This window comes from Motacilla alba, chromosome 1, assembly GCF_015832195.1.
Source record: "Motacilla alba alba isolate MOTALB_02 chromosome 1, Motacilla_alba_V1.0_pri, whole genome shotgun sequence".
NCBI classification, from domain to species: Eukaryota; Metazoa; Chordata; class Aves; order Passeriformes; family Motacillidae; genus Motacilla; species Motacilla alba.
In genome coordinates this window covers 57,195,029-57,207,554 of record NC_052016.1, presented here as the reverse complement: position 1 = coordinate 57,207,554, position 12,526 = coordinate 57,195,029, and the positions used below count along the sequence as shown (strand labels likewise).

Below are 12,526 nucleotides of genomic sequence, written 5' to 3'. Positions count from 1 at the left end.
AGAAACTAACCTGTTAGGAAGAAAGTTATCACAAGATTACTTGAAAATGATGCTATCCTTATCACTGTATAACAGACCAATCCCTTATGTTGATTTTCAACTGCCCAGCCACTTTTCCACAATGACAAGATTTTACATGATTTTATCTGGAACATTTACATGAAAGGCTCATAATAAATAACGAATCCTCCACAAATGATGAGAAGCTTAATATACCTGGCTCAACATCACTGGCCACCAGACAGTCTCTAAATTCGAATGAATCAGATTCCAAATGTGGCAATGCAGTATGAATAGGTAATTCAGAGGTTACTTCTTTTTGTATTTTTTCTTCTTGATACAATAAAGTATTATTTAGTCTATAAATAAATTTCTTGGCTCTCTTTCTCAGACTAGTTAACATCTTCAGGTTTTTAAAACCAGACTTTGTAAGAGTATTTTCATTATTTATTAAATGTAGGTCATCACAGTTATCTGGAGACTTGGCACTACACACAAGTGGGTGAGACAGAACATCAGTTACGACAGATTTAGAAGCTGCTTTTAAATGTGTGGAAAACTTGTCACTGTAGACTATAGAACACTCTGTGACATCTGTGTGTTCAATTAAAAAAGAATTACAGTTTAAGAAGCTCATTTTGGAAACCTCATCTGCACATCCTTTTACTAACTCTGGATCTTGAACACTCCATGACATAGATTTTACTGGAGTTATTTCCGATGTTGGGTTGTTTTCATGGTTTTTCATTTCACAGCATTTTTCTGACAAATCCACACTCAACAGCTTTTGTGCTTTTATCAAACCTGAAGAGTTCAGGAAAGATGTTTCCACAGCATCATCCTTGGCCATTAGTAATGACTTTTCTTCTAAATTTTCCTCCCTACATAAGTTGGAGGGTGGAGAGCTACATACAGACGTCTCCAGGTGAGTTTCGTCAAGACCAGATAAGTTCAGTTGAGACCACTGGCTTGATGGAGAGTGCATACCTTCTTTCACAGGCCTCTCATTCTCAAAGGACTTGTTTGTTCTATAATCATGCACATCTCCTGCGTTCCTAAGAGACTCCAATTCTTTTTCATGTCCTAATAAACAGCCATCTTCACTGGTGTTTTGGAGTAAAGAACCGTTCACTCGAGTACAGTGGCTGTTTTCAGTCCAGCTATTTGTTTTGACTTCCTGTGAAATGCCATTCTTTCTTCCATTAGGCTGCTGAGAGGGAACATGCCCCTTTTCTTGTGTTTTATCTGGATTAATCTCATATTTCTCTACTGCATCCAGAGCATGTGGCATCAGCAGAAGAGTTCCACTGGACTCAGCTGGCATGCTGAGTGTGTCCTCAAACCTATCCATCTCACCCAGTAAGCCATCTAACACCTCCGACTCTAGAGTTTAGAGAAGATGGAGAGAGGAAAAGAAGTAAGATAATAAGTTTCAGGAAATAACTTGTAAACAGTATTGGTAAATAGAGCTTTCAATTTTATAGTCATTACCTTTACTCAGGAGTGAGTTGGTAGAGAAAAATGCAAACAGCTGTTAGAAGAAACAGGAGGCAAAGGAAATACATGTAAACGCCCTGGACTCCTGAGCTCTGTAGTGGCTAAGGCTGCCAAGATGAAACCTGGCTGTCTCAAGAGTATTTTTTCCCCCTACAGACAGACAGTGAGTAGTAAATTTGACAATATATTTATTTTTTTCTTCCAAAATTTATACCCGATGATAGGTAACCAGACACATTAAGAAGCCGCCTATTTTTATCTGTAACTGGCAGCTAAAGAAACTGTTATATAAAGATTAATTATTAAATTGTCTTCTACTATTATATAAAATAGTATAGTATCTAGAAAGATTTAGAAATACTCTCAGTCTTTTAATTGATTAGGAAGCATTTAAGTAGTTCCATGATTGGCATAAATATTAGAAAAATAATGAGAATTTTTTGTTTGTTTAGAAATAACATGCAATGGAGGAAAAATAACCCAAACTCTACTATGTCGAGCTTATACATGCCAAATAAAAATATTACCTTCTCAAATGTATGAAATGAGACCCACTTATCAGAATATTCCACATTCAAAACCAGGTTTCATTTACAGACTGCTTTTTAAGGCTTTTTCATATCACAGAAATCATAATAAATTACCTAGAAAACAGTACTGTTTTCCTTAAGCCCATAACCAATAGCTTAACTTTTTCCATTAGCTTTTTTTAGGTACAATTTTTTCAACTTATGACTCTGTAACTTTCCCTACTAGAACTTTTAAATATCATCATATCCAAAAGATTTTCCATTTGGAAGTCCATAGAAGATTTCCCAGTACTTGGTCACACATAACCAATTATTTCCAATACATCCACTATAGGTTCAAGCTGATGTTGTAGGCATAGAAAGTGACTCATTCTCTTTACTTTCTATTTTTGGCCTGAGTGGTAAATGAGATCTCAAAAAGAAGAAATTGTAACACTACTGATTGAGCGTACAGGTAGGTCATTTTCCTTCACTAAAGTAGGGTCCTCTGAAGCAACTTCTGTGTCCATATCCTTTCATCCTGTGACAATTTGTCAGTACAGCTTTCTACATAAACACAGCTTATTTGTTTTTACTTAAACAAGAGACATTACTTTTTAGGATTAAAGAAAATAAGGACTAACTGAAAGACTGTACAGATACTGTCTGTACTCTGAATAATCTTATGCCAGGGAAAAACAAAAATCAGGGAAATTAATTCTAACTTCTAAACTTACTGGAGGGCGATATTATCTGATGATTTAATATACTATGATCTTATTTTCTTTAACTAAAACAAAATGTATACCTAATAAAATTTATTGTATTTTATGATCATATAACACTATTCCAGAGAAAACCAACATCTGAAAGCTACAAATGTGGACCTGTCCTTTTTTTTACACAGCATCTTCAAATGCCAAATTATCAAAAAGGGAAGACATAGGAAAAGAGCAACACTTGTGAGTTATTTTGAACTCTAAGACAAATGGTCTTTCTCTCCCTCTTATTTTTCTCAGACATTGTTTTAACTGATCTTCTCTGCTGTAGCATGCAACGTAATAGGACCTACTGGAATACAGACCAAGATCAATTAATTTGTCCTTAATTTCTAAAAGTATTTTGCTAATTACAGATTACTCGAATAAATTTACTACCAAACACATTCTTTTCAGCACATTTGAATCTACAGTATAAAAACAGCAGGTCTATATATCACTCTGTAAGAACAATGCTTCCTGATGCCAGCATTCTCAGCTCTTCTTTTCAAATTCTAAACTGATTCTTTTAAAATTCGTACAGGTACCACCAAACCTTATTTTTAGGGCAGGTCATTCAATTCAGATAAGGAGACATAAAATCCTAAGGATATACTGTCCTGTCTAGCCAGCATGAATCCCTACAGCACCCTTTTACACCTCTGCATACTGCACCAATTTCTAGTAACAATCTCCCCTTCCACCATCATTTCTCAACTAAAATCAAAAAACCTCCCACTGAAATTTACACTTTCACTTGTTCACTAACACGTTCTAAAAACATGGAATGAAAATATTTTTCCCTTGTCTTCTATATTTTCTGCATTCAATTAAAGAAATCAGAAACACTTTTTTTTCCAAAAGGATTTGTCATATTTTGAACTATCTATTTTGAACAGGTGAAGTAAATGAAGAAAGGATACAGCAAGAACAAAAAAACAAGCTCACCACAGAATAGTGAGTGCTGGGATGAAACTTCATGATAAAGTTAAGCCTGTTCAATAACTAGAAGCAGTAGTCTTGCTCCCCCTGGAGCCTGTACCATTTTTCTGTCTGAGCTCTCCCAGAGTCTCACCTCTCCAGCTGCAGGGAACACACTTCACAGTACTAATTTGGTTGTTGTCCAGTGGCAGCATAACCTGACTTTCATGGCTTAACCAGGACTCTGATTTAATTCACTGACTCAACAGACACTTCCTTTTTTAAGGCTAGATTAATATATAAAAGAGAATCAATTCAGGGACTTGAAGTACACAGCTGGCAGAACAACCAGCCGTAAGAACAGCCCAAATCACAGAATGTACTTTTATCCTCAGCCTTGCTTCACCGAATACTTATTAGGCAAAGCATCAATGCATACCCAAATCTTTGATGTCATCTTCAGCATTTAGCTTTACTGTCTCTGGTACAGAGAGCATACTTGCATCACTTATCCCAGGACATTTTTCATGCTTGGAAAAACAGTTGTGCAAAATCTGTAAACCAAAGACAAAAGCTGTTATATTATGTACCATTAAGTGTCACTTTAACAGTCAAGGACAGAACACTAAAAACATTTACTGCAGTACCTGACTCCATCTCTTAAAATGAAAGGTAACATTTTCACGGGTACAGGTGAAAAACAAGTAAGCAGATAATCCCCATTTTTGATGCAAATCAGGCTCCATTTTAAAGTCACCTTCAGGGCAGTGAATGGGTTCAGCAGTTTACTGTAATCTTCTCAAAAAGGGAACAAAGGAGATATGAGGAAGGACAAAGACATTTTGCCTATTTTCACTTGTAGCGGTTTGTTAACTGTGAAGTTGCAGATCGTTAAGGATCAAACTTAAATTTATAATTGAATCCTTTTAGTGTCATCCTTGGTTTTCAGTCTCAATAATCATTCAGCTTTCATATACACAGTGTCAAATTCCAATTATGCAGGAACTTTCCCTACCACTATCAAAGGACTGAAATTAATCAATTTCAACTCTTGATTGTAGAGGTTGAGATCAACAAGTTATTCCCAAAGAATAACTTCCAAAAATCTGATGGAAGTGGGAAAAAACAGACAAATCAACCTTCAGATAAGTAACATAATTTCTAGGTTTGATTCCTCTCTGAATAATACTGAGTGCTGCTGAAGCCAAGTGGTTTGGGGGGTTGGGGTTGCTTTGGTTTTTTTTAATAAGCACAGCAAAAAATACTCCTAAGAGAGGGTTATTTGCAAGAACACATTCTACAACCATGTATTCCGAATTTAATCTTGTGAGCAGTAACTTTTTAAAAAACAGTCAGAAAGGAGAGCTTAAAATGAAAACGACAGAATTTTTTATTCTTGGCTCAAGGAATGTAAACATGTAACTGAATAGCTTAACTGAAATTGAAGAACAATATAGCTCTTATAACTACTTACTGTATCAGCCCTTCCATCTTGTTGCTTTGCTTCAGAAATAGAATCATTCTCTCTAGCTTTAAAGGAGACAGACAAGTCAATTTATTTTCTCCTGAGTTATCTGCTGAGTGTGTTCAAATACAGCTGTGTTTTGGGAGGATTTTCATTGGATTATTTTAAATTCCACTCAAATCTGTAAATAAACTACAAAACCCTAAAAGTTCTAATTAAAAAGTCATACAGATGAGGATGAAGGACAGTGTACAAAGGCAGTTTTGTAACAGCACAAACCACGACAAATGACAGGTTATGGTTTCTGCTATGTTTCCAGTTACCACCTTGAAACAGCACTGTGATTCCCCTTTAAAGCTGTTATTCATGGCACTACTCCCCATCTTCTTCTGTCCAAAGATCTGGATGAGATCTTCAAGCCTTTCAGGAATTTGGGGTTTTTTCCTACTTCCTCCCAAAACAGCAGTACTATTTTCGCTTTTGTTACAAAAGGAGAAAGTGAACCCTATTTTTAAAATGCCTGAATAGCATAAATTAAAATGTTTCACAGACACAGCATCTAGGTTCTGTGTAGCAGCTCTTTCTTTTCATAGGTGTTAGAAGGCAGAGAGTATAATATCACTATTTTAAAATACTAGGCTTATCCAAGACATGGGAGAATGAGAGCTCAAACCACAGCTCATCTCCCAGAACACCGTCATTAAGGTATGGATACTTCCCCCAGCCCTTCTTTTCAGCTCACACCTTTCTGGACCTAAGAACACCCAAAATGACACAACTCAATAGCCTTGTGAATAGTACCACACCCTACATCCCAAAAGAAATTCCCAATCCTAGGATTAATTCTTAATATGCTTTATATGCTCTGTACAGTGGTAGTTTAATAACATGAAAAAGAGCAACATCAGAAGCTAAGGAAACACAACCAGGTCTTCCCTTTTTCTCATGAATTTTCATCAATAAATCATACAGTCAAATTTCATTTTGCTTATCATATGCTAATGAAATCTCACTTTCACCAACACCTTAGGTTGAGGCTTGATGTTTATCAACACTGTTAGTTACCACTGAAGCAATTATCACCTACTCATTCTCATTCACAGCTCTGCTGACACAGCTGTTTGTGCAGCTGTGCAGTAAATGAGCTCCAGGAATTGCCCCGTCCAAACAACCCAGGAAATATGAACCCAGGAGCTCAGGTCTTAAATTGGATGAGTATCCCAGTCCATCTCACTGGATTGATTATGATGGCAGGCACAGTGAGAGTGGTTAAAAATGCTGAACACAACACTGCTGCTGGGTGGCTAACTCAGCAGGCCACCTTCTTACACTTCATAAACAAACCCCTTTAACTTAGCCCAACAGTTTCTAGTTATGTGATAGGGCAAAGCAAACATACCTAATCCTCTCTCTATGCTTTGCTATGTTATTTCTAAATTTATATTACCTAACCCCTCAGACAAAGGAAGAAAACTTCTGAAAAATTTTCTGTTTCTAGGGCTGCATTATCTAAAGGCACCCACTAACAGCACTGTAAGAATTCAGTCTTTTTTTAGATAAAAAACCAAACAGTTCATACTGAGTGAACTTCCAGCATCAAAACTGGAAATTTTAAACCCTTAGCAATTGCTCATTTTCAGAAATACCTATTATCACAGTTTCACCAAGGGTAGGAGGTGTGGCTAAAGAACTTGACCAGGACATATCTGGATCCACTTCCGCTCCCAGACTTTCAGAAATACATTTTGGAGTTCTGACCTAGAAATACATTTAACAATCATATATATAACTTCTATGCCAAATTCTAAATGTACAACTCAGGAAAAGGAAACAAAAAGCATGAATAAAATCTGTACCTCCAAAAGTTTTGGTGTGTAAAACAAGCTTCCATATGGACCTGAAAAACATGTAAAAAGGACATTAAACAGTAACTAAAAAATACATATTTTTATCTAGAGCCGTAAAATATTTTGTAGAACCAAAAAGTGAAGATACAAACCAGGGATATTATTTCTCTGAGGTGTTCTGTAAGTATTCCTTAAAATAGTTGGACTGCAAAAGAAAATTAAAGCCATAATATTAATTTCATGCCTCAATTTCTTAAAATAATTGAATACTTCAAACATTACATATATTACCATCTCCATTATTTCTTTTCTTTGCACCACAGTTACTTCCCTGACTACATAAAACATAGATTGCTCCTAACCATCAGTCAGTATTTTAAACGTTAACATAAGTCTACTACAAACTGTAAAATATTTCTTTCAGGAAATATTTTAATTTTCAGTGATGATTTGTCTGACAAGGAATAAATTCCAATGTAACCACGCATTTTATAATAAGCTGTATGAAACTAGGGAAATTGGCTTAACTGACTGCAATTAAATAACTAGTTTAACTCTTCTTATAATCAACACAAGTACTTTGATAAAATATATCTAAAATACAGACATTAAGTCTGTAAAAATCAAGGCTATTATTAAAAAAATCTCAGTAAATATTACAAATAGCTTTACTACTTGAGAAGCACATGATACATCACTACTACTCTTTCTTTGGATGTTTGGACTGGAAAGCTGAAATAATGTTTAAAAATTTTGTATTCCAGCTGTGAAAGAGGAGAAAAATAGGAAGAATGATCACCTGAAAGCAAGGACATTTTCGAATTTAGCTAGTGTTTTATTTTCAACTCACTTAGCAACCTACAAGTGTCATAAACATACGAGACGTACAAGATTATTCACTGCTCTTAAAGTTCAACAGTCAAATATGGTGGGTTAAATATTGCTTTTTGCTTAAGGTCCAGCTTATTTTCTATTGGTGTTGACATATTTAGCATACCTAGCAGTGAGGCAGTTGTGGAAGGTACCAGGAGGAGAAGCAAATATTTCATTTTCTTGGTCTGTTTTTCTTCTTGTGTTACTTGGGCTTATCAAATTCTCTCTGTCTACAACACAGAATACAATAATCAGCACAACTTTGAAGAACTCCAGGTAACAGTTTCAATTTTGAAGTTTAAAGCTAAGCTTTCAAAAAAACCCGAACAAAACCAAACCAAAATAACAACAACAAAAAAGCACAAAACAAAACAAAAAAACCCCCACAACCCAATCCTAATTTCTATTCTAGTATTTTAAATATGTTCAAATTTTATATCCAAACAATGCTAAACATGGTTCAAATGCACAGCCAAGGAGACCCCTCATTATGTCAATTTATTGAGTTGGTAGTAATCAAGTCACAAATTCCATTCCATTTCAGTTTTAATGTACTGCATTGTGCCTTTTTTGTAATTGCATAAGTTATTCTTAGCAAAAATACAATACATGCAAACACAGGTTTGTGCAGCTTTCCCTCAAATTTAGTAAGTCATACACTTACTGATTCAAACAAGCAGCAAAAAGCAAAAATTATTTCCAGAACTGTTGTTGGAGTCATTGTCACTGTCAGCAGCATATATTTATTTGCAAAGCATCTCCAGGCAAAAGACAATGTTCCCACTAAAGCAACAGAATCCTATAACAGTGCAATGCTTACATGGACAATCAACTACTAACAGGAATTTCTACTCTGAAGTTTCCAAACAATCTTAGTATCAGAAATTACACTTTAGTTTGTGCATTTCTCTCTGCTTCTGAGTTCCTGAGCTCATATGCACAGCACAGGTGCATTCCAGTACCGCACCAAGGTACAATATCCATCAGCTCCCATCCAGACTCTTGTTTTCACAAGAGCCATTTGGCTCTAACCAAGAAAATAGAGTATTTCAGGCAGTCACATGTGAACTTTGCACATATGCAGACCAAAACTGACCATTCTGAAATAAACAATCATAAGGTTCCTTTCTTTGCCATTTATGAAACTGCCAAATGAAATTACTGAAACCAAGAATTCCCTGGGGCCTTTACACTGTAAAATACAAATAGCTACATTTAGAAGAAACATGTTCTCAGCAGAAGCTGAGCAGAAACAAAGAGAGTTACAATATTCCATGGAAGTAGTGTTATAAAGTGTACTTGAACCGAAGCACAACTCTAACCCTTCACAGAATTTGCACAGGATCTAAGAACAATTCTGGTAATAAAAGGGAGTCTTGTGTCTGTCTGTAGCTTGGTTAGAAAAGCTTATCAGAAGGACACAGACACAGCAGATGTACCAATCACACCACACTTCAGGTATGCAGAACTCTTCCATAGAAGAGATTCTTATGGACAATGTTGCATACATTCTCCATAGAAAATGTTCTTGCTGTCCAAGGAGGGTGGGTACCTCAGAAAGGAGCAGAGTGACATGTACTCCCATGATGTACTTGGGATTTGGAAATAATGTATGAGAAGTACCTCAGAAAATCCTTTTATTTTTTCCAAATGGAAAAATGTAGTTTTTTTCTACAATTTACAACCTTAGTAACTCAAAGAGATGGTGCTTCTAAAACTTTCCAAGAAAGGTTAAAGACTGCCCTACAGATTGCCTCACGCTTTATCATGATAAGGATGATTCTCTCCCTTTAAAAGCTTCAAAACTTCTGCATAAAAAAATTAGACTACTAAAAAAATTCACTTTGATTTGCAGTCAACAGATTATACTGAGTTCATATCCCCTCATATTAACAGTACTTAGAATGTCTGGGCCACAACAGTATCATTTATACAGGAAATTTTGCTTATATATTACCAGTTTATCAAAACCTGAATCCACTATTAATTCTGCATTTTTACAGATGATCTTCAGAAGACTACTAGAATAAGCTTTTTAGTCACACAGTTTCTGCAATAGCATTATCTATTACATTAATGATCACCAGCTGCAACAGAAGGCTAAAAAAAAAAGTTACTCACTTGCTCCTATTTTTTTCTGATCTGGCTCTTTTTCAGGAGAAGAAGAAGGTGGCAATATTGCATTTTGTTCTTTAAAGAGCAGTGGGGTTGATGCCAGCTGACTGTATGTAGAGGGTTTAGTCCTTGGAGTTTTAAAAGCTGTTTGATCAAGCCAGCCAGAGGGCCCATCAACCTCTCCGAAGGATTTGGGCTCGTATGGGGGTGCTTCTGCACTGAGCTCTTCAAACCAATTAAGACTGATAGGCCCTAAATCTATGAAGGAAAACATACAGAAAACCACATGAAAAGGAAAAATGTTCCTCCATGGAGGATGCGAAAACACACCAGGCATTTAAATGCTAATAGCAAAACACATCACTCCTTCCACTGCCATACTTCTGGTTTGCTTGTTTCTAGATGGCTTTGGACTCTGATAACCACAAAATACAAAAGGATGTCTGCCCAAATTCTCTGACCATTAACAAAATAACTGAAGGACCAGAAAAATATCCAGTTTGTTTAAAATCACAAGTACACTCAGGCTTTTAGTTTCTCTTATTTTGCTCAGAGTGGCAAGTTAAACAGGTTCCTTTTAAAATTACTAACTACCACAGGTGTCTCTAGCAAAAGACTAAGCCTGGTCTACACGTGGGTATGTATAGAGGTGACAACTCTAAAAAAACAAGTACAAAAAGTAACTAAGCATATAGGATGGATAAAAACTACAAACAAAAACTTGAAGAAATCTAGGTATTAGGAAATACAGGTTTGGGGCAAGAACAGCAGCTAACAACTTGCATAAAGCCTTCCTGTGAAACATACAGCAAATACGTGCAAAATATTGGTGCCCAGAAAGCAATCCTAATAAGAATTACTTTAGATAAGCTGTACCTGATTCACTGCAGTGTGCCTTAAATATTTCAAAGAAAGATGGTTTTTCCACAGATTTGCAAGCCATTTTCTTATCCAGTAAATTACTGGAACAGTTGAAAAGCCTAAGGAGAAACAAAACACTTTCATACACTGCTGTTTGAATACCTTAGGCTGGCTTTCCTGCATTTTGTGGTGTGCCACAGCCCAGCCTGTTCTGCTTTCACTGCGATGTGAGCATTGAAACACCACAATGATGAACATGGTGGGAAAACAACAGACAAGAGTATAGGGAATTATACCAGAGATAATGAAAGCACTCAGCAAACACACGACACGATGGAATGCGCAGAACACTTCTGAGGTATTTTAAACACAAATCAAAACCCCACACTCACTACAACGTGTTAGGATGGAATATGTACTATCACATATGTACTCTTACAACCATTTCAACTTACATGTCAAGAATTTGATTTAAAGTTGCTTTCAAGTGGAGCAGACACTGCCAGCTTCACAGTTCTATTAAAAAAAATTATAATAAACACATAATGAGAGTTCACCGTTTAACACATCTACGCCTTCCACAGAAAACCCCGTTTCCCACACGACGGCCGTGTTACACACGCTGCCTTACCAAAACCGTGGGAAAAGCGGGCGTTTTAAAACACGGTACGGGCTGCCTTACGACAGAACACCGAGGAACTTAACATTGCCTCAGAAGTACATTTTAAAAAGTGCGACTTGACCAGTCCGCGCTACTGTCCATGAGGGGAAGCTCCTCCCGGGCAATGACCGCGCACGGAGCGCGGCCTGCGCAGCCCCGCCGGGTCACCGCGGGGTCACCGGGGACAGGCCCAAACCCCCTTCCCATCACCGATCCACACCGGCGGGCTGTGAGGAGAGGGAGAGGGGTCCGCAGGGCGGCAGTGACACCCCCAGGGCACAGCGCAGCCCCGGGGCAGGGCCGAGCCCCACGCGGGGCCGTTACCTGCCGGCGGCGCCTCGGGCGGGGCGGCGGCCGCAGCATCGCCTCATGCAGGACAGCAGGGCGGGCAGGGAAGGCGGCGGGGGATGAGGGGGCAGCGCACACCCCCAGCCCGGCCGTCCTGTTCGAAGCTTGGCGCCAATGCAGCCCCGCGCCTGCGCAGCGGGAGCATCCGCCGCTCCCGCCCTCTGCCGCGGCCGCCTCCCGGCGAGGAGGCGGCGAAGCGGCCCCGCCTCGGCCGCGCCGGCCTGGCCTGCACGGGGCGGACGCGTAGTGCCCGCCGTAAGGGCTGTCCCGCCGTAAGGGCTGACTCCGCACAGAGCAGATAGGGTGCATCCCTGAGCCGGGATGGCCGCTAGCAGCTTCACTCACGCGTGTAGAGGCGAGGGGGTGAAGTAGCACATCCATGGCTGACGTGGCCCGCGTTGCTGGGCAACAGCAGCCAACACCGACCCCCTCGGGAAAAGACTCTGAAAGGCTCCCAGCGGCAGGGCCGTGGGCAAGTGAACTGTGCAAGCCTCAGACTCTGCTTCTCAGGTGGTTTTGTAGGCCATGCCACATGAAATGGTCGTTGACATTCCAATAAAGAGAATGTTACTATCCTCCACATACAAGTCCATTCCTGCTTTGTCTCTTCATTAAATTCTTGGTTTTGGCGATGGAACAACTTCAAGTTGTATGGAACATCTCTCTTACTT

The 12,526-nt window shown here is 38.5% G+C and overlaps 1 protein-coding gene across 3 annotated transcripts in view; it reads right to left on the bottom strand.

Annotated features, from left to right (window-relative positions):
• The window catches only part of BRCA2 (BRCA2 DNA repair associated), a 36,130-nt gene extending 23,622 nt beyond the window's left edge, over window positions 1-12,508 (bottom strand). Inside the window, exons 1-10 of one of the 3 annotated variants that reach the window (XM_038127554.1) lie at window positions 11,832-12,508; window positions 10,862-10,965; window positions 9,992-10,243; window positions 7,995-8,100; window positions 7,150-7,202; window positions 7,007-7,047; window positions 6,797-6,908; window positions 5,160-5,215; window positions 4,125-4,239; window positions 217-1,383 (exon numbers count right to left, since the gene is read on the bottom strand). In XM_038127554.1, the coding sequence (XP_037983482.1) occupies window positions 217-1,383; window positions 4,125-4,239; window positions 5,160-5,215; window positions 6,797-6,908; window positions 7,007-7,047; window positions 7,150-7,202; window positions 7,995-8,100; window positions 9,992-10,243; window positions 10,862-10,965; window positions 11,832-11,878 (2,053 nt within the window). In that variant the 5' untranslated portion in view covers window positions 11,879-12,508. The remainder of the gene's footprint in view (window positions 1-216; window positions 1,384-4,124; window positions 4,240-5,159; window positions 5,216-6,796; window positions 6,909-7,006; window positions 7,048-7,149; window positions 7,203-7,994; window positions 8,101-9,991; window positions 10,244-10,861; window positions 10,966-11,831) is intronic. The other 2 variants (XM_038127565.1, XM_038127570.1) reach the window with 2 other exon arrangements.
• Window positions 12,509-12,526: the final 18 nt, after the last annotated feature.